At 39.9% G+C, this 22846-nt stretch overlaps 1 protein-coding gene across 1 annotated transcript in view; it reads left to right on the forward strand.

Moving 5' to 3' along the window:
- Positions 1-22846, forward strand: part of camkmt (calmodulin-lysine N-methyltransferase) — a 108552-nt gene that overhangs the window by 68446 nt on the left and 17260 nt on the right. The window contains exons 5-9 of the mRNA XM_084947625.1: positions 3569-3629; positions 4948-4999; positions 7511-7574; positions 11302-11368; positions 14844-14918. Of these exons, the coding sequence (XP_084803751.1) occupies positions 3569-3629; positions 4948-4999; positions 7511-7574; positions 11302-11368; positions 14844-14918 (319 nt within the window). The remainder of the gene's footprint in view (positions 1-3568; positions 3630-4947; positions 5000-7510; positions 7575-11301; positions 11369-14843; positions 14919-22846) is intronic.

The following is a 22846-nucleotide window of genomic DNA, read 5'->3' on the forward strand; positions in this document are numbered from 1 at the left end:
CAACATTTTTCATAGATTCAACTAAAGAAATGGGAACATTTCTGTTCCATTTGCCTCTCATAAAAACCAACTACTATTAACATAGAGCTTAAAGATCCAAGTGAATTAAGAATTGTCTTTGTCTGTTATGTATAGACACAGTGTTGGGTCATCCAATGAGTCTTTATTATGCTTGAACGATTGATAGGTCAGTGTTAAGTAGCTTAACAAACAAAAATGAGCAACTGTATGGAGAACAACAAGAAAAATAAAAGAAACTCAGCAGGAACACTTCAATGATATATAGAAGTAAAATTGGAAATTCCCCTCTGCAAATTTCATATATGCACAGAGTTTATAGATGAGAAAAATGCTTTATATTAACCTGAGTAACCACATGACATCTTACAGAGTTAACAATGATCGTGCCAAACACACAGTCCCGTAGCCACACATATGGTTTTCAGGATAATAGTAGTGACAAGGTTTAGTTCCTGGGACTGATAAATATATTACACACACACACACACACACACACACACACACACACACACACACACACACACACACACACACACACCTGGACTGCTTTCTTACTTCATCTAGTAATTGAAGGTGGGAAATAATTTCATTATCCTGAGTAGGAAGAGTAATCTGTTCTCTGCTCCTGATCCCTTCATTTCCTACAGTGCACCTCGACCTAGGAGGCACACACACAAAAACAGATGCCACATACTTATCACACATGCAAGCACACATAGTTCTTATCACCTTGGGCTATTAATGTTATTGGAGTTGGGGATTAACCATCAGAGTCACATATTGCTTTACAAAGCTGTATTACCCAGTGGTGTCTTACTCTCACAAACATGTGTGCGCACTTTTGCGGTACATATGCACATAACCTTGTATGAATAGACTTTGTTGTGTGAGGGAGTGTGGGCAACAGTTACAGGACTGGCTCAATAAAAGTGATGAAAGTGGGGATTTTACATTATTGTGATTGAACTGAACTCTTAGATACTCTGTTAACTGGTGTTATTTTCTATATAGCAAAGTGACACATAGTCTTTTACGGTGGAAAGATTTGTCATGATTTATGTACATGATCAGAAGCCAGCAGCTGATGAAAGTGTGAAGAGCCTAATTTTTACTTCTGCTTTTAGTAGCACATACCCACTTTAATGTTACATTACCACCCTCTACTGTTCATCTGCTCAAGATGTTCTGGTTGACCCTTTATGTCAAGTGTCATCTGTTGACATAGAGGGAAGGGGCTAAACTGTTATTTGACGGGGCAAAGGTCTGGGTTCTCATGCTATTAAATATAATGTGAGCATACAATCAGAAAGAAAAGGATCAAAGTTGAAGGGACAACTGCGATGCTTCTGAAGACAGACAATATCCAGTATAATGTGTATATATATTTTACAGTGTGTTATTTTAACCAAATTCCTTGCAAAGATAAACCCACAATGAGCTTCATCGTTGCTCTAGCTGACCCTTTTCTTTATTGGCACACCCTGGAGCTGCAGTTTATGTCACATACAATGTCCTCATGCTGAAAACACTCACAATATGGTACAAAATTGTTTATCGTATGAAAAACTGTGAGCTGTGAAACCGGCTCCCAGTTTGGATTCAGGAGATAGACAATCTCTCTGCTTTTAAGATTAGGCTTAAAACTGCTTTTTGATAAAGCATATAATTGGGGCTGGATCAGCTGACTCTGAATCCTTCCTTAGTTATGCTGCAATAGGCCCAGGCTGCTGGGGTCTTCCCATAAAGCACTCTTCACGCACCTTTTATCAACACCACTCTGCATTAGTTATTATTAATCTCTAACTCTCTTCCACAGTGTGTCTTTTGCCCTGTCTTCCTCCCACCGGTCACAACAGATGATTGCCCCTTCTTGATCCTGGTTATTCTGGAGGTTTCTTCCTGTTAAAAGAGAGTTTTTTTTCTTCCCACTGTCACCACGTTCTCGCTCACAAGGGGTTGTCTGATTGTTGCAAACCCTATATAGACCCTTGAGGTGACTGTTGTTGTGATTTGATGCTATATAAGTAAAATAGAATTGAACTGAACTGAAAATTTTATCATACATTTTTTTTCACTGCTGTTTGAGTAAACCTACTCAGCTTCTTGAGTAAATTATTTGTTATCTAAATTAATGATGGCTAACACAATGCGTGATTTTAACTTTTAAGAGTAAAACTAGATTAATAATAAGAAAATGTCACACAACAGTTACTTGCATGACGAGCTCCAGCATTGCTCTACCTTTGTGCCACTGACCAGCGTGTTGCCTGACAGCATAAAGTTTTCCATACTGTGTGGCAAGCTCCTGAGTAAAGGGGAGTAACAGATGAAATTTAAAATGTCACCGTATTTCAGCCTTGAATGTCTTGACACTTTCTAGAAGTGTAGCTACTCTGGCTGTCATTGTATTTTTATGTGTGTGTGTGTGTGTGTGTGTGTGTGTGAGAGAGATGTAGAAAGCGTTTTTTTCTTTTCTTTTTTTAATGGGGGAAAGGAATATTTGGACATTTTATCAATAGGCATTATTAAATCCTGCTTGCTTGAGCTAATCTTGGCAGACCGGAGCGAGAGGAAAGAGAGAGAGTTAGAGCGAGAGAGCAGTGATGTCTACCCCATGAGGTGAACAGAGACCGCCTGTAAGCCGCTTATTATATCGACTACCACCTTTTCTCTCTCCTCCTCCTCCGTCCCTCCCCAGTTTTCTCTCGTTACCTCGCTCATTTTCTATCTCTGTATCCCTCGCTTGCTTGCTTTCTGAAACTCATTCTATATCCCCTCATTCTCTATTTTAAACAACTCCCTCATACAAACCTGCGCACGCAAACACACAAGCACACAAGCACACAAGCACACGCTCATACACACAAATTCACATGTGCCCACAAATACACACAGACAGCACCAAGGCGAACCTTCTTGTTCAAAGCCAGAAGCAAAAAGCTGAAGTTTTATTCAAATGAATGTTTACTTCTTCTACTGCCAAGATGTGTGTATTTGTCACCGGGTATATATGTGTATGCTGAGAGAGAGGGGAAACGGTACAGAGGATGCAAGTGTGCACGTTTTAGTGTGCGTTACATGCACGGCAGAAGAAGAAGGGCTGACAGTAGGTGATAAGCCAGACAGGCCTGCACGCTGTGATTATCACCCACTGGACCCCCTGTCACATACACATACGCGCACATTCAGGCACACACACTTGCATACACAGTGCCCAATGAGAGAGAGTGTGTGGCAAGGATTTAGGATAGGACAGACGTGGAGACAGACAAACAGACAGAGAAGCCTTGGATCACAGGCAAGGTGGAAAGCACAAGAGAAGCAAATGAACAGAGACTGGAGAAAAAAAAACAATGCATCCAATTATGTTTCACTGAACACTCATTGTTTTTTGGGGTTTTATGTATCAATATTAATTTCTTTTAATGTTTGGTAAATATATCAAAGCGTTTTATCACTGTAGATATGCAAGATAGACGTTTGTAACATGTAACATCAGTCAGGCGTTGTAAATAACATGCTCTGTCTTGGTCTCTCTCTGATATAGGTGTGTGGCCATCTGAAGAGGTGATGGCGCATTACTGTCTGCAGAAACGTCACATGTTCAAGTGAGTTTTTCCTCTCTTTAGATCTACTCACTTCATCGACAAACAACTCACCTGTTTCCCCAAATGCACAAAAGCTAACAGCAGTTATAAGTTCTGTAGTATGACATCAGTAAAATATTTACAACTTAAACGTTCATTTTTATTTTATTGTAAAAAAGTGAGGTATTCAGAAAGATCTTCAGCAGCATATATAACTCCCTACTTTCAACCATATTTTTCTACATGAATACCCCACTTATGACAGGAAGCTGTTTTATGATAATGAAACAAAAAGAGCACCATCATTCTTTCTCTGAAACATTTTGGAAAACAATACTTTCTTTTTTGCACTGACAGATTGTTAAACTACAATAGAGAAATAATAGAAATCTGACTTTAAAATGCGTCTACTCTTCAGTAAAATTAAGGAGAAAATTGAAATTACAAATCACTCCCAGGAAGGTGGAGGAAAGTAAAGTAGAAGTGGGAAGGGTAACACATTTAATACACCAGAATATTTCTGTTGTTCTACTTTAAGATTTAAGTAATATTTTAATTGACCTTTTAACAGTGCAGAGTTTTACAAGTTCATAAATTTAATTGGCAGAAAATCAGTCTGAAACACGGGCTTTCTGAAAGTCACTCAAATGTAAATCAGACTTACACCTGCAGTAAATGCTTGGACCTTTCTGTGCAAATCTGTTGTTCTGTGCTGCTCTTTCCCCTGCTCTTGTCTGCTGAGCATCGGCCTGCCCTGTGGCACAGGGCTGAAAAGCACCCAGGCACTTTTGATTTCCACTCAAGGTGGAACGTCACCCTTTGATTTCCTGTTTTAACATTCAAGAGGCGGGAGGCAAGGAAGAGAGGGGTATTGATCAGAGCAGCGAAGTGAAGGTCAGCAAGCGAGGGAGGGAGGCAGGGAGGGATGAAAGAGGACAGTGGTTGAGATGGAGGGGAAGGTAGATGAAAGGAGGAAGAGGATGGAAAGAGGGGTTGAGTGAGCATCCGAGCTACAGGACTCTGGGTGTCTGGTGTGGATGTGTGTGTGTGTGTATTCCTCAGATTTCCCGCTGATTGAGCTTGTGCTTCTCAGTGTTCAATATTCAGCTTTCAGGTTGATGGTTGAATTGATATTTCTTACCCTGCTGTGTTTCCCGTGTGTGTGTGTTCTAGTGTTTGTATGATAGTATGCGTGTGTGCGCGAGTGTGTATCTACATCTGTGTGCATCAACTGTACAGTATGAACTCAAGTGTGTGTTTTAGTACTAAACTGCTGGTTTGGCTCAGCAAAGTGAATCTCACTCCAACTCGTCTCTCTCTTTTTTCATCTGTCTCTCAGGGGTGCAGTGTGTGAGTTAGGAGGAGGTATGACTTGCCTTGGTGGGCTCATGGTAAGTGAGATACACACAGATATTTCTGTGAGAGAAATAGCTTGGCTTGCCTAATGAAACCAACCCTCACCGATCAATACACACACAGCATGTGCACGGAGTATCCATACCTATTCAGACACTATCATTTACTGCTTGTGGGCATCTGTCTGTGTTTGTATATCTGTGTGTACCTTTAAAGGTACATGCATACAAACTCTCTACTTAGATGATGTTAATTAAGTTAAGCACTACTGTTCAGAGTTAATAAAACAGCTTCTGCTTTTGTTTAGCGCCCAACTGCCTGAACATCTCCACAGTATGTCCACACTGTCATTTAGGAGGACTTTATAAATTTCATTCAAAATTTTATTCAGTACCAGACTATAGAGGTATTTTGCATTTCATGTGAAGTTTGCATGTCCTTCCTGTGCTCGTTCAGGGTTTCTCCCACAGTCGAAAACATGCTAGACTGATGCAGTTTGCCCAGCACCCTAAAAAAAGAAATTCCAAATCTTACATATTTATTTAAAAAAAAATAAACCCACTGTAACTGAAAATGCATTTATGTAGCTCATCTAACATAGTTTATGTTACATGGAGAATTGTGAAGTTTATGAATTTGACAAAGACGATGTGAACGTTGTGAAAACATGATAACTGGATAATTTCAGCATGATATATACAATTTCATTCAGCACAAATATTCATTCTAACTGCAACTCAGGTATTTACACACACACACACACACACACACACACACACACACACACACACACACACACACACACACACACACACACACACACACACACTGCAGGTGTGCTGCAGTCTGTCAGCCATAGGGTTTATTAGCCAGGGCCTTAAGGGCTTCTCCACATAGCAGGCGTCAGCATCCCATCGATCTGTTAGATGCCATTCTATGTGTGCGTGTGTGTGTGTGTGTTTGAAAGCTGGGTTTTATCTCTTGGCAGTCAATACACCATGTTTTGACATTGGTGGCTTGAGATGGAATCCTTCCTTCACACCTCTCCTTCTCCTCTTCCCTCTTTCATCCGTCACTGACACCACATTCACCACATGTTGTCCATGTGAGGACTGATTTTTTCCCCCACTCCTTTATTTTCAGTTTACTTTCTTTATAATTATTTTGCTCTAGATTAAAATGGCAAAAATGCCAAAAGCAACAATATGTTTACATATACAACAGGATCTTATAATCCTAGACTCTGCATTAGGTTGTGCTTTCATTGCACAGGTTTACGTATTTGGTTTATGAGAAAAACGTATGAATACTGTATTTTACTAATTAGATGCACTTCACTTAGTACATAAAACAAAGTAAACTCTTTTTTTTTACTGTTAAAATGTGCAAGATTTTTGACTGGATGTCAGGTTAATTGGTGGGTAACAGCCTTTGTTTAGATGAAGATCCTTGTTATTATGCTACAGGATACCTTCACTTCACATGTTCAGCACACTGGATGGCAGAATATATTCCTCCAAAAGCAGTACATACGGTTCATGTGTGGTATGGTGGTGACAGCGGGTGGCAGGATGCTGCTCATGGACTGTCAGGTTGGGTTCTGTCTTTCAGCTCAATGCACTAGTTGAGCCTGAAGTGCCATCCTCTGTCTGAGCAGATGGTGGGACACACAGCACGCTGTGACCCTCTCACACAACCTTCAGGGTCAACATGTGTCGTGTGTTCTGTTTCAGAAAATCTTTGGTCTACTACATCATACAGCTTCTTTTTGCCATTTCAATCTTAGGATTTATATGCATACCACCACAATAACTACTTGCACTTACACTCACCTGTGTGTATATGCACATACACACTGCTTAACAGAAATAGACAGCCTGACACACACCCACCGATATAAAAAAGCATCTGCAATGAAAAGAGAATGTGAAAGATGAGGTTATAGTAAAGCACACACCTCTCTATCTATATCTCCCTCACGCAGAGACACGCGACGCGACGCAGCGCAAAAGCTTTCTTTTCATTCTCTCGTCTCCCTCCATCTCTTTTCTCTTCGCCTCTCGCAGTCTACACTGCAAAGTTATATGAAGGGCATCAGGCAGGCCTGGCGAGCCGAGTGCAGAGTGACAGCGGCAAACGGAGTGATGGCTCGGCCTGATAAACACCCAGCGTCAAATGAAAAGGCTCTGCGCTTGCCATCATCCCCTGTCACAATGCAATTACTGAACAGAGTGATAGCAAGATAGCAGCCCCCACCGCTAGCCACAATGATAAAAGTATTGACTGATTTGATTGAATGATTAAAATAATGCAGACATAAAAATGGGGTGAAGATAGAGAGCGAAATGGCAGCGAGGAGAGGGAGCAATGGAGAGAAAGGGCGGGGAGGGCTGGGCTGCAAGAGTGAAGCTTTGTAGATATGGTTATGTCATTATTGTGTGTCTGTGTGTTCAGATGTTTGCGACATCTAAGAGTGCTTTTGGTTTTGTTCTTTTGTTCCATGTTGTTTCATTTCTCTGTCTCTTCCCTATCTCTCTGTTTCTCAGGTTGCCATTTGTGCTGACGTGACGGAAGTCCTGCTATCAGATGGGAATGAGAAGTCCATTCAGAGTATCCTTACATCGTCCTCCCCTCGCCTTCTCTTAACGTCTATCTCTTCATCTCGGCCTCGTTCCTCTACCTCATATTTATTTATCTGCAATCATACTTCTGTGAATTCTTTTTTTATTTTCCTGATGGGGTTTTAAGTACACAGTTTCCCTTCCCATTCCCATTTATTGATGTAATGTGATAAATCTACATGATATGCTGTAGATTACATGATATGGGAGACTTTCATATATTTAAAACATCAATTCTATGACAATTTGTCAATTGTGTAATTAAAAAAACAAATCCACAGATTGAAAAATTCTGTAAGCAAAACAGAAATGCTTCTGTGTTTAAGGCAGTATAGTCAACAATTCTAAAACAGCTTCCACAATGATTGGTGCACCTACTAAACTAGCAGCTACGTGTATATATACGCCAATTACATAACTGCAGTCAATTAAATACAGATATCCTAATCACAAAGTTTCTGCTTAAACCACTGCACCAGTTGTTACTGACAATTAAAAGCTGAAAACATTCTAATTAGCATGCTGCAATCTAAGCTATCATTAATGCTAATGAAATATTCTAGTATTTTATTTTCTTCCACGCTGTGTGATCAAGACTTTTTCACTGGCACTGCTATAGCTACGAAGTGACTTTTTCGAGCGAGCGTGTCGTATCCTTCATGTTCCAGCCTTGAAATAAAGATTGGATTGTAGTGTGGAAGAATAGCCATCTACCTCTTTTATCTTTAGGCAAACGCAGCAGATGGGGCGCCCACAGTGACAAATACCCAGCACTACTGCTCAAAATGGCATCTACCAATCCTAACTGCCTACAATACCAAGTTAAGAGCACAGTAATTGCCATCCTGTCAGAATTTGTTCAAGACTTCATCTAATGCTAAGGCTAGGGTTAGGGCTTGATGAGCATTTTAGAAGCAAGAACAATCAAGGTTTGTTAAAAATGTTTTTTTTTGTGTGCGTGTGTGTGTTTGGTTAAGATTTAGGCCTATAATTAAGTTTTTAGGACAAATCTTTAGGTGAGTTTTTTGGCAACATTTGTTCACTGAGTGGGTTATTGATCAACTCTGTCAGTTTGCAAACCATCTTGCTCTTCTTTTCTACTCTATATTTACACTTCTCCCTGTCTAATCTCCTTTGTAGCCCCTTGTTTTGCCTCTTTTCTTCCATCTCCTTTCATCATTCCTGTCATTTTTCTCCCATCCTCTCAGATCTTGCTTTATTCGCCGAGCAACTACACAGACAAAAAGAAGCTCTGACTCGCTGCAGTTGTTTCACAAAAGCAGGAAATATAAATACACATTTCTTCCCCATTGACCGATATGGCCATATTTAGCTCTGCTTACAATATCTCTGTCCCAGCCAGCTACAATGCTCCGTTAGTGATCACAATAAGACCAAACAATAACATTTTGGAGCCTGTAAAGCACACGCACACACACACATACACACACTTGGGCACACAAACAATGCACCATTGACCGGCAGCTTTGTTTCACAGAACAAACACATAGAGAGAATTGTAAGTGAAATCATACCGAGAATGGATCGAACATACACTGAAAGAGAAAGGGGGGTTGAGAAAAATACATAATTTGTTCTGGGCTCAGCCAAATTGGCCCATTCACATACTGCAGGCACTGTGTGGTATTTCCTCATGTAAAGGAAGCTGTTGGTCTTAGCCTTGTGCTAATGGCTACTGTTTATCTCGCATGGCATTATTGTGCCGCTAGTGTTAGAATAGAAAACGATAAGGAATTGTGATAGGGTTCAGTTTTATACAGTGAAATAGATGAGAAGATATGCAAGAACGAAATGTGAACTGATGACATTTAGATATATCTTGAGAATAGATTTTCCGGTTTTTTTTAGAAGTTGTTGACCTCATTTATAGTGCAGAAAGATACACAAATACACACCGACTATAGAGTGGAGAGCCTCTGTTGCTCTGACCTTGAATACTCATGCTGAAAATCAATGGAAATGTTCCATTAAGAATGATTGATGCATGTCATTGGCTGCTGCTTGTCTGCTTCTAGTGATGGGAGCAAATATTCTTCCACTTTAATGTTCAATAATACTCAAATCTCTCTCTTCAACTTTTTCCTTTTTGTGTGTGTGTGTGTGTGTGTGCGTGCGTGCACTTTCAACTGGCGTGTGTGTGTGTGTGCTGACCTCTCCTCTTGTGGTGTGCTGGTGATGAGATTACAGTAAGCTGCTCTGCTCTTTGCCCTTTCATCCCTATGCATAGCACACACTCATGCACAGGTGTCCAGTATGTGTGTTTCGTGTTCATGCTAACCTACATATTATTGTGAATCTGTGTCCAGGAGGGGTCTTTGATTTTGAATTGACTCTCCAGCTATCAATCCGTGCATCAGCTTCTCATCCATCCCTGCTCTCTCTCTGTCTTTCTCTCTCTTCCTCGCTCGGTGCTCTCTGTCTTTGTCGATTGGATTTGTCTCAAGTCTTTGCAGGCTTTAAAGACAAGGAAATCCTAATTGAATTGCTTTGCAACTCCACAAGCCAGTGTATTAATAGACAACTTGACATCAATCACCCAGCCTTTGTGTGTCTTGGTGCGTGTGTGTGTGCATGCATATGAGAGGGACAGTGTGAGTTTTGTATCTGTGGTTAAAAGCCTTCCCATTGATCCAGCTAGAGGCTGCTGTGATCTGCTTCCGTAGACTGGCTCTCTTTCCCTGGAGATGATCTCTGCTCACTGAAGCTTTCTCCGTGTAGATGCCTACCATATGTGGTTTTACCTAAAAAGGGTCTTAGAGTTTATCATTCCTGATGCACCTCTTTGGCTTTTGGCTTTGTACAGTTCCAAAAACCTTAATATCTTTAAGTGGATCGTCACCAGTAGTTTAAATCTTTGAATTTTGCATTTTTAACAGACTTCCCACGTTTGCATTTAAAAAAACAGTTTATAAAGTTCTAATGAACTTAAAAGTCAGTATTTGGTATGACAACTTTTATTCTTCAACACACCTCCAACTTTCTTAGAAAATCTCTTTTCTAATTTCTTTGGTCTTTAGGAAAAGTTCTCCAGGTCTCTTGTGGGACATTCAAAGCTCTTCTTTGTATGTTTGCTGCATTTTTTCCACTCTGTCCAGCCAATGACAAGCCTAAAGATACAACTTAAAGTTGGTTCTATGCTAAGTTATCTATTATGTGTAGGCACAACATGGGTTTATGCTTTGAGTTAGGTGCCTTTTTTGCTTGAATGATTCATAGGTCCGTGTTAAAATGGCTTAACAATCAAAGTCACACACACAAATAAAGGACCTTCAGAAAGCCTGGAGAACTACTACTCAAGACCACCACAAAACTACAAGAAGGTTTGGCTCCTTGGAAGCAAAATACATAGAATTGAAGTGTGACTGGAAACTTTTATTTCTAAAAAATATATATTCTGATAATAGTATTAAATAAAATCCAACAGAAGTTTTTACAGCAGAAATTTCTATCGAAAAACTGCACTGTACACTATCTTGAACAATTAATTTCATGGATACAAATATTTCAGTTCTGCTCATGTTTCAATATGTATTTATGTCCTAATTGCAGTGATTTAGCACACACCCTTTGACTTTTCTCTCTCTCTCTGATCTACTCTTAGCATCTTTCTTTTATTTCTTTTATTTTTTTATTAAATTGTATGTCCAGAGATTGAATCTTGTATGCTTCATCAATCCTTGACTGTGGCACGCCAGATGTTCGAGGGCTGGTTGAGAAAAACAGGCAAGCTGGAAAGTTTGGCTCAACATATGTATCTTCCAGGTAAGACCATTTTTTTTTACTTGCCTTGGCACTTTAATGCCATTTTATTGTGTGAATCTCAGAATTTTATCTTCAATAAATATGCCACTTAAAAAAATGTTTATATGAAATGGTTAGTTACATACTGTAATACCCGTTCTTTAAGTGCAAAATATGTATATGCACACGCTTGTGGGATCATCAAAGAAAAAGACCCTCTTTGATAGGGGTTTCTCATCCGGAAACCAATGAGATAACTTTCCATTGCACACGCGCGCACACACAGACTCACACCTCATATGCAAGGACGGGCTAAAACGTAGTTAATTGTTGTCCCTGCCTTAAAAAGGCTTTTTTCCATTGACTGACGATTTTGGTCCCCTACCTCTTCTCTCTCTTTCGCTGTCTCGCGTTTCTGCGCATATTTACATGAGTGGAAGATGGAGTGAAAAAGTAAACGTATAATTAGGCTACATTACTTTGATTGTTTTCTTTTCAGATTATGCCTGCTGTCATCTCTGCGCTGCAAGAGAGGGCGAAGGGCACGATGCGATTGTACAAGGGGATGGATGGGGAGGGGCATGTCGTGTGATGGTGTGCGCACATCCACGCATATGTGTGCGCGTGTGTTGGGACCGCCTGCTGTGATTCGAGATTGTGTTTCTAGCGGGGCCTAATGTTTTGTTTACTGAGTGTTAATAATGCCTAATTAATAATCCCCCAATCTGCCTGACAGTGTGAATAAGAGGAAGGGAAAATGGTGTGGAAGAAGAGATGGAGAGAAAAACAGAGCTCCTCTAACGGTACACGGTATCAGCACAGTCTTTATACAATCTCAAAGGCAAACTGGAGCATGAAAGAAATGGCATATCGAACTCTGGTAACCGACAACAAAAACTTAAACATCAATGCAGTTAGGCTCATAGCAGTGGCCAGTAATTGAGAAAGTAATTATTGAAATGCAGAGTCAGATACCATAGCCTGATGACTGAGGCTGGAAACCTGGCAAACCAAAGACCACAGAACCCTCAACCTACATAAACAGCAAGAATTTGACTCTATTAAAACATGAAAAACGTGATATTTATGTTAGGGCGATCGTGGCTCAAGAGCTGGCAGTTCGTCTTGTAACCGGAAGGTTGTCGGTTTGAGCTCCGGCTCGGACAGTCTTGGTCGTTGTGTCCTTGGGCAAGACACTTCACCTACCGCCTACTGGTGATGGCCAGAGGGGCCGATGGCGCGATATGGCAGCCTCGCTTCTGTCAGTCTGCCCCAGGGCAGCTGTGGCTACAACTGTAGCTTGTGTAGTAGTGTGTGAATGTGAGAGTGAATGAATAGTGGAATTGTACAGCGCATTGTTATTATTAAAATCTATCAGTGCCATAGACACACAGATATACGTTAATATCTGGCACTATCAACCAATGGCATCATCTACTGGTTTTGCCTTGAAACTAGGGCTGCCACAAACGATTATTTTGATAGTCGACTAGTCACCGATTATTTTTGCGATTAGTCGACTAATCAAATCATGCATCCATTGGACGTAAAACGTACAGCTTATATAAGGGCAGATGCTGCTGGTGCAATAACTATCATTAGCTTACAGCTTTAAGTTTTTAAGGTATGTGCTAACTAAAAATAAAGACAAGATGATAGTTTATTAAATTTTAATGACATTTGAAGATTGTTTCGGTGAAGTTTAATAAACTCCTTGCTATCTAAAATATAATAGGACACCAGAGTATATTCTTCTGATAATCAGCTGTCTGCTTGATGTTTATTCAGCTGTGTAAAAACTATATCTTTAATCTCAGCCAAACCGATTTACTCAGGAACAAATAAAATACTACAAAAAGCCAAACAATAACATTTTTAAGTTATCTAAGTGACTTATATATGTTTAACCTGAGTAGTGAAAGACAGCGGTGGGTTTGAAAACGATTTGCCGGGAGTCCGGTGTTCTCACGGCTCTAGTGAGCCTTGCCCCCGGCTAGCTATCGAGCTAGTGGGTAACAGACGTCTCTGAAAACGTCGGAGCGCTTTTGAAAATATGTGGTGTCTTGATAAACTGAGTAGATATTTGAGGTTTACACAGCTACATTCTCGCCTGAAAATATGTTAAACGTTTATTTTGTGACCCAGAAAGAATAATAAGACTAATATTAAAACTAACTAGCTGCCGCCATTGTTGGAAACTGAGCTGGGCCGCGCTATGAATTCTGGGACACAGTTTCTTCTTCTTCGGGGTTTAACGGCAGCTGGCATCCTTGTACATGCAGTGCTGCCATCTTCTGTTTCAGTCCGTTATTACACTCTTAAATCCTACTACTTATTCCTGCGTCTTTTGGGATCTTACAAAGCTTCAAACGACACATCGACTATTAAATCAGTCGTCGACGATTTTGATAGTCGACGTAATCGTGACTAGTCGACTAATCGTGGCAGCCCTACTTGAAACTGAGCTGGAGCCTAGAGAAGTTTTAGTCCAAATTCTTCAAAATATCAGAAGTGGCTGGAGTGGGGGGCATTACACTTGAAATCTGATTTGAGAACATGTTTAATGTGTATGGCAACATTAATATGTAAAGTACTGGACAAGGTTCCTCATTAATACCAAAAATTCATTTAAAAAAGTACATACAAATTGGGACTAGATAAGCAATTATCAGTGTTGTCCCTGAGTGAAATATCTATCTTAATCCCTTGCAGATGTATGAGTCCAGCTAAATCAAGAAGAAAACAAACATAACACTGACTACAGGGAGTGATTTTAGCTAAAGACGTCACAAGAATTGTGGATGAAAATTACTGACATTTTCCAGGTTAGAAGCTGACACCTTTTTATTAGTAACCCTCAATAGTATGGCACTTTAAGGTACTATTGTTCTAGTTTCAAACTGTGATGATTACTTTTTGAGGAGAACCTGCAGATGAATACATTAAATTACTACATACTGTATAGAGCCATGGGGATATAAGCTCTCCCCGTTTCAAACAACAGCTCATCCTACCGTATGTATCTTCAAATGTATAGTGTTTTTTTCTAGTGTGAATAGGGTTGAGTAGCATACGTTGTGTAAGGTGAAAACCATTTGGTGTCACTGCACATTGTCCGTCATCGTATCTATCGAGCAAGAAAGAGGAGAGTGTGGATGTTGACTGGAAACCTCTATAGAGGTGGCCTTTAAGGGTGCACGTGTGTGTTCACATGGTATAAATGTCAAGTGTCATGTCAGAAGCCACCTCTCTTTACCTCACAGGTGACATGTCTTCCCTTCCTGATGCTTTCTCCAGGTCTCCTCTGAAGCAGAAAAACAGTGGGGGTCAGTAAGAGACCTGTCAGAGAGCAAGAAGCTCTAAAGAGAGCAGTGAGGGAAGAAAAAGGAAAAAAAGAGGCTTTTGCTTGGTGTAGTGTTTTATCAGTACTGGTTGTCTTCTGTCACCTTCCCCTCAGATACTCAACTTTAGTCTCTCTTTTATGTGTGTGTTACAGGGTAGTAAGGTGGGACTGTGAGATGGATATTTCTGCACTGGAGGGTCACTTTGATTTCATCATGTGTGCAGACTGGTAGGTTCACACACACACACACACACACACACACACACAGCCAGTACATATACACGATCTGTGTGTGCGTTCATGACATTAATTTTCACTTCTGTGTGACAGTCTTTACATGGCCCCCCACCAGCGCCTGGACCTTCCCCTGCCTTGTCCACACACTCACATTCACACATACATGCATATGCTCAGACACCCGCCTGCCTCCATTTTACACCAAATTGCCTCGTTTTCTGCTTGGTGTCCCAGCAAATGGATGACTTAGGCAAATTGCAAATAATTGCATCTTGACAAGGAAGGAGACTCGGTAAGATAGAGAAAGAGTTGAGGGTGGATGGAGGGAGGAGCAGAAATGGAGATGGAAATGGAGAGATAGAGCAACATAAACATAACAATTAGCCCATCGGTCACTGAAATGTAGATCTTCAGACAAATTGGGAACTACATCTTTTTTTTCTGCTTCAAGCTGGTGTTCCATAATAACCCAGTAAGATACTGTAATCCAGGTGTTCTTAGAGGAAACTGGGCCGCAGGGTTCTGTTTTCAGGTTGTCAAAAACTTCAACCCGATTTGCCTCCAACGCATCCACTGGTATGTGTGAATATGTGAATTTTTGCTAAAAGTATTGTGGCCTAGAAAATCAAGTATTTGAATTAATGTGTGTGAGGATGGGTGAATGAGTAAGACAGTGCTCTGAGTGCTCAAACAGAGTAGAAAAGCATTGTGTGTACCAGTTCATACATAAAGAAGAATAAAAAAAAAATAGCTAACTGTCATTTGGAGTGTCAAGGCTTCTTTGAGTCGCTGTAAAACTTTCCACTAAAACACTTCGCTACTTAATGTATGTTGGCAATGAAGTAGAATCTGTCAGGAGATAACACGTATGCTGTACCTGTCGCAGTGGCAACCCAACGTCTTCTAGTGGTTAAATGAATCCTCAAGATGAAACTTTAGGACTTTTGAACTTTCAAGAAAACTTTCAAGCAGATATCCGGTGTGGAAGGTGATTATAAAATTGACAGAGAATTTGGCCTAAATAAAATCCAGAGAAGCCAAAAGATCCCCAAAGAAGAAAATACAGCGGGCTGTTTACAAGGGGCGGGGCACTGCTGACATAGGCTGATGATACTATCCTGTGATTATGAACATTCAGAATACTGTCTGTTTGACATTTCAGCTTATGTCTGATAGGGGCAATGCAAACCCAGAGTGCAGAATGTATGGTTGGGAGACAGTAGCATTAACAAAAAAACAAAAGGAGGTAAATTTGTTCAGACGAAGCATAGTGAAATGGTAAATGGCCTGTATTTATATAGCGCTTTACTAGTCCCTAAGGACCCCAAAGCGCTTTACATATCCAGTCATCCACACATTCACACACTGGTGATGGCAAGCTACATTGTAACCACAGCGACCCTGGGGCGCACTGACAGAGGCGAGGCTGCCGGACACTGGCGCCACCGGGCCCTCTGACCACCACCAGTAGGCAACGGGTGAAGTGTCTTGCCCAAGGACACAACGACCGAGACTGTCCAAGCCGGGGCTCGAACCGGCAACCTTCCGATTACAAGGCGAACTCCCAACTCTTGAGCCACGATCGCCCCATAGTGGATATATTAGGCAGAGGATGATAAAGATAGAGCTTCCAGGCAGAAAGAAAAGAGCAGGATTACAGTGAAAATTCATGGATGTCGTGAAGGAGAACATGCAGAGGGTTGGTGTGCTTATCCCTAAAAAGAGCACTTGAATGAAGAAGATGTCCTTTTCTTGTTTTCTTTTCTTTTTCCAACTTTTTTCATGTTGTTCAGCCACACAAAGATAAAATAGATTTTGTCGGTATTTTCAGGTAGTCCTCATTTTACTTCTATATATGTGTGAATGCATCCATGTCTGTGAACCCGTGATCATCACAAGATTTATTCTGAGATTTTGACACTGTCTGAATATAATGGCGTGTTTTGAATGACATGCCTCCCTAGTGTCCAAGTTTAGAACTGTAACAAAGGGCTTAAAGTTTTTTTTAGGCTCCAGTTTTATTATCCTCTTCAGTCACCCTGAAAGCGTTTAGGGTTTCCAACACAACTCTGAAAACTGTCCTGTTTGTGGAGCAGTACACCAGCACTTCCTTTGACGTTATAAAACCTTTGCAGGTGGATAAATGGCATTTACCGTCCACCACTCCTGGACATTGACTTACACACATTCACATACAAACATACTCTGAAAAGATGGACATTCTGTTGGTTGAAGCAAAATCACTTTGCCTACTTCATCTTGTGCATAGTCTGTGTGTATCTGTCTGCACAAGTACGTGCATGTGCGCTAAGTGCAGCATTAGCAAACAGCGTTATCATTATTTTAATGTCACAGTCATTATGAGTAATAGCCAGGTATAACACCCAGAGAGAGAAAGAGAGCTGTCCGCTAATAGAGGATATTTTACAGTGAACTAGTGTATACGCACGTGTGTGTATGACGGATAGAAGCATACAACGTGAGAAGCGAGTAAATTGCATGTAAAGTTTTGATATCACAGGTTCTTTTCGCCATTTCTCTCAGCAGAGATTTATCTTGTAGTTGTGAGTCTGTAAACGTGTGCGCATGTGCTGCAAGATGTTTTTGTGTAGCGTCCTCTTTTCTCAAGTGTATGCAAGTGAGCGATTGTGTGATAATTGCAGTGGTGGTGGCTGAAGAGTGATGGCTGGTCAATTAACGGGAACGTCATTGTGATGATCACCTGCGAAAAGGTCAACAATGCAACTTCCACTCCATTAATTATGACTCCTGCTGATATCAGCGGGACCACTGCTGAGAAGACAGGAGAGATGAGAGGAGAGGAAAAGGGAAGAAACTTATTTGGCAATCCTGATTATCCTGGGGGTGTTGCCTAAATTCTGCATTTAGAAATGTTATTTAAATGCTTTCACTTAATGAACCTGTTACCACTTAGAACTCAGAAACTTTATCATCTAAACCAGAAGTGACACACTCCTCTTACATAGTCAGCCATATTCAATACAGCCTAATATGGTCTCTAGCAGAGCACACCAGTGAAACTAACATAAGATACATGATATAATATAAACTGTGTCCCTCTTTTTTTTTCACTGTAAAGACTTTTAATCCCAGAGGTGTCTTTATAGTGAAAGAAGTCCAGTTTCAACAATACATTGCAGTTTTTCTCTGTTGAAGAAACAATAAAGAAACAATGCAGTAGTAAATATAGAGACCAAGCAGAACAGCTCTTTGGGTTTAACTTTAAGAAACAAATATAATAAACAAATTGTATTTTTGCTAATTCAGAGAAGATGTCTATAAATTTCTACAGTAAATAGTGAAAAACAGGAACTCCTCTGCTATTTATTTATGGATTACCTAACAATACAAAAACTCCTTTTATCTATCACTTATTTTCAGTAATTCAGCTGTTAAAGTGAAAGTATACAGTGAAAATGTAATTTTTAAATCATAGGTGTTTATATTCTGTGTTGGTATTATTAGATGTGAAATCAGAGCCAGAGCCAATCAGAACAGCATTTAAGGATCATGAGGTTATTGAGGTTACTTCATAAACACCTTAGGCACCAACCCCCCAATTTTATTAGTGAACTCATGGCCATTTACCTTTAAATGGCAAAATTGCAAAAAAGAAGTGATTTTCTGCTGTGGGCACCTGAATTTTAAGGATAATAAACTTTTCATGATGCATGGCCTTAAAAGTAGTAAGTTAAAAAATTAAAGACTTGTGCCAGTAATATAAGGAATACAACTGGAAGGAGCAAACGGGACTGCCTAACTGTGAACAAAAGGTCAGCAGCTCAATGAAGTGTTAGAATGCTGCAAAGGTAAAAGACAGTCTTTTATTTTATCAGAACTTGTATTCCTTTCTTAAGAGTGAAAGTCACTCTCAGGTTTATTGAATGTTTTGAGGGAAGTTTTTCAGCAGATGATCTAGCTATACAGAAAGTCACCCAGTTCTGTAACTATGAACACTTGCTTGTCAGAAAACAAACTGTCACTCACTCAATGTTTTAACAAAAAAAAGAGGCTTTGTTGAGTTTATAGTTAATACAGTACAATGTGATAGAAGATGGGTTAAAGAAGGAAGCAAGCAGTTAATTTCAGTTCACGCTGTATTTATGAGACAATTTTGGTCAAATATGAAAGTCTTATGTGGAAACTTTCAGCCATTTACACCGAGAAAGGAAGTTTCAGTGAAGTAGGACCCAGCATAGCAGAAATAGTGTTGTGTGCCTCCTCACATTTGTGTTTGTCTGGCAGGGAGAGAGAGAGGGATTCCTGCAGTGGGCATGAGGGTGGCAGAGAATCTTTGGCTGGGATGTTGGCATGTCTGCTTTCTCCAAAAGCTGTCCATGTGTAGGGAGTGAGATAAAGCCCTCTTTGTGTGTGTGTGACAGTGAGTTTGTGCAAGTTTCTGCATCCTTCTGGTTTTCACTGTATCTATGTAATTGTCATCTTCTGTTTATTCATATTTGCAGTCCTGTATCCATACACACCTGTTTTTGTGTTTCACTTTACTGCTCATCGTTATGCTGGATTGCATTAGTTTAGAGACACATTACTGGCACACGCACACAAAACACAAATATATCTTTGTTGAAAGCTCTGTGAGATGCCTTTTAGTAATATCCCTCTGAGCCGAAGGTCAGAAATATGTAATGGGAGTCTTTTGCAGTATTAATGTTGTCGAATCAATAAACAAGTGAGTGTTGCTTCAACATGTTCGTGGATGAAGAAAGAACGTTCGTTTCAATATTTATGATTAATTTTAAAAAACAACATCTAGTTTAGCACTACTTTTGTGGCAGCAATTTACTCATAGAATTATTTATTTAAAATGTTAAATTTGCGTTTTCTGATACTGGAATGGTACACGGGTGGCATGGTGGTGTGGTGGCTAGCACTATCCTGGATCCAAATCCACCAGGTTAAATCTCTATATTGGCCATAGGTGTGATTGTGAGCGTGAAAGGTTGTCTGTCTCTTTGTGTACTACACCTTTCTCCCTGTGACAGCTGGGATAGGCTCCCCATTGTGAAACTGAATTGGATAAGCAGACTCAGTAGAAACTGTTGTGACGTTGTGTTGCTGTTTCCGTCTTAAGTAGGTTAGTCTTGTTTTCCCACATGACTGCAATGTAGTGAGAGTAAATTTCCTGGATAGTCTGGGACTAAATAATCTGACATGAATCAATTGAATTTAATCAAGTGAAACTCAAATACATCATCACTGCATGTTCTCCTGTGTTTGCGTGGATTCTCTCCGGGTAACCCGGCTTCCTCCCAAAGACATGCAGTTATTGGGGCTAGGTTAACTGATGATTCTGCGATAGACTGGTGACCTGTCCAGGTTGTATCCCGCCCTTTGCCCTATGACAGCTGGGATAGGCTCCAGCCCCCCTGCAACCCTGATAAGGATAAGTGGAAGAGAATGGATGGATGGATGATAATACTGTCTTTTATATTCTTATAATGCATATAAAAAATATATACCATTGCACCGTAATCCTTGGGAACATAGACTTAGTAAATGATGTCATTTGTTTTTATAGTCTCACCATTGAGGCCTTGACATCATCAGTGCACGTATGTGTATAAGCAGACAAATTTAGTAGCAACAGATTCACACACCCGTTCGCCCTTTGACCTCTGGTCTGTTTTGACTGATTTTGCTGGGCTGTCCTGGGTGGGTGGGGTCATCACAAGACAATAGGCCTCTGACAGTCTGAGCTCATCAGAGGTGACCTTAAAGGGAAAGAGCACTTATTTTGTGAATCTAAAATAATACCTCAAAACTTTAAAAAGAAAAGACAGAGAATGCATTAAAGAATGTGGAAGGGTTTTAAACAGGAATGTGGTTTTAAATTGCAAACACTATATTAAACATCCCAGAAGCCAAACTGCTGCAAAAAATATTTTTAATGTATTACTAGCACCATATAAAAAGAGATACAGAGTGAAGTACCTCAATCAGGAATGCAAACCCTGCTGTAGAGGTGACTGATATTTAGTGAAATCATATTTTAAAAAAAACTTAATAGCAAGAAAACTTAAAAAATAAATACTGTAAATTGTTGTGTGTCAAACTTTAAAAAAAGCAATGCCCAAATTTTCCAAATTTTAAAAACTCAAAAGACTTCAAGAGAGAGGTTAGCAACCATCTGGCAACCACCGGTCCTGAGTAGTTGTAGGGGGTTGCTGCCTGTTGCTTGGTGTAATCAATTTCAAAGGGGGTTATTGTTACCCCCATACCTGAGGTAATAATCTTAAACTAATGGCTCCATAATTCCTTTATAGATCTTGGTAAATGGCTCATTAAAGGTTTACTTTGTGTAACTTGTCCAGCCTTATTTGTGGTTTAGCTTTCAAGCCACAATATTCTACTGGAATTGCAGACATCAGCATTGACCATTGCTCATTTTTTAAAACTGTTGCCCTCTGAATGACACTATGTCCTTCCCTTGGCCTTAGCGTGTGTCTGTACATGTGTGTTTATACGTCTGTCCCAGCCGTTACCTCCACCCAGCAAGCTCACTTCCTTGTTTTCCTTGCCACTCACTTTTCCTGTGAACTGATATCTGTGGCAAAATAAACCAAACTGAAACCTCTCACCTTTCAAGTCAAATAAACTTCACACCTCCATGTAGCCTTGGAAGAGTAAGCAGCTTTACATATATGTGCTCACATGTTTGTTTTAATGCTGGTTTGTGCAGAGTTTTTACCCCCCCCCCCCAAAAAAAAAAAAAAAAAAAAAAGCAAGAACATATCTGTTTATGTACCGGCAAACATGGAGAGAGCAGATCCTGTTACATGCACCTCTCATTCCTCGTGGGGATCAGAGGATTTTGAATGAGGAAAGGTCAGAGACTGTGATTGGAAGGTTGAATCCAGATTGCCACTCCACTGGACAGTTGGACGGATGTGCAGGATTATGTCAAATCTGCACTGTATTGTTGCATTTTAGTCAAATTACTCCACTCTCATCTGTGATAATAGACACACACACTCATAGTGCACTACTCCATTGCATAATGGATTGAAATTTGTCTTTGTGAGTAGATAGAAAGGTGCTACTTTCCTTTGAATGACTGGAGCTGATTTAAGCCTGCGTGCTCGTGTTGTGTGTTACTTTAGTTGTGGCAAAATAAATCTGTTTCCACGGTTAAATCATGGGTACCTACTCACTTTTTGGGGTTGAAAAAGCAGGTTTCCATTATGTCAGTCTTTAAATTTTAAGGTAGAAGACTTCAAGGTTAGGTGAGTCTCCACAAAATCAATCTAAATCAATGTAATGCCCTTTAAAACAGCTTTTTCTTCAGTAATGTTCTCCAACCATCTTTGCGATTCTTGTTGGAGGGCGGTAAATGCAGTGATAAAACTCCTCCAGTCTTCTTCAACACTTTTTGATTAGCGGTTTCAGAAAAGGCAGTTTCATACACTTCTTTATTAATTTTTCAGTTGGTGCATTTCAACCACAAATACATTTTCTGTATTTTTGTGTGTCAGGATTTTTGGAGACCTCGATACTCAATGCAAAAATAATTCAACTTTTTTCTTCTGTAAGGTTTTTAACAATTACATTGAAAACAAAAATATAAAATGTAGCAAGCTTTCATTTTTTGTTGACCTAATAATGCCATAAATAACATACATAATTATATATGCCTGAATTTGAAATATTCAGTCTGAAAACATGCTTCCTGCATTGCCACAAACACTGTGATACAAACACCTCATTGTGTCTGTTGCACCATCTTGAATCAAAATAATAACGTATATTAGTTTTTACAAGTTAGAAGGGTTCATTTGTCACTAATACTGTGAATATAGTGACATAAACCTGTCACTTTTCACTTCTCAAAAAGAAACGTTCTTGGGTATTAAAATTAAATTGACATTTATTTGTTATCTCCT

The sequence above is a fragment of the Perissodus microlepis genome, chromosome 13, assembly GCF_051167445.1.
Source record: "Perissodus microlepis isolate ML-2025 ecotype Zambia chromosome 13, ASM5116744v1, whole genome shotgun sequence".
Lineage (NCBI taxonomy): Eukaryota > Metazoa > Chordata > Actinopteri > Cichliformes > Cichlidae > Perissodus > Perissodus microlepis.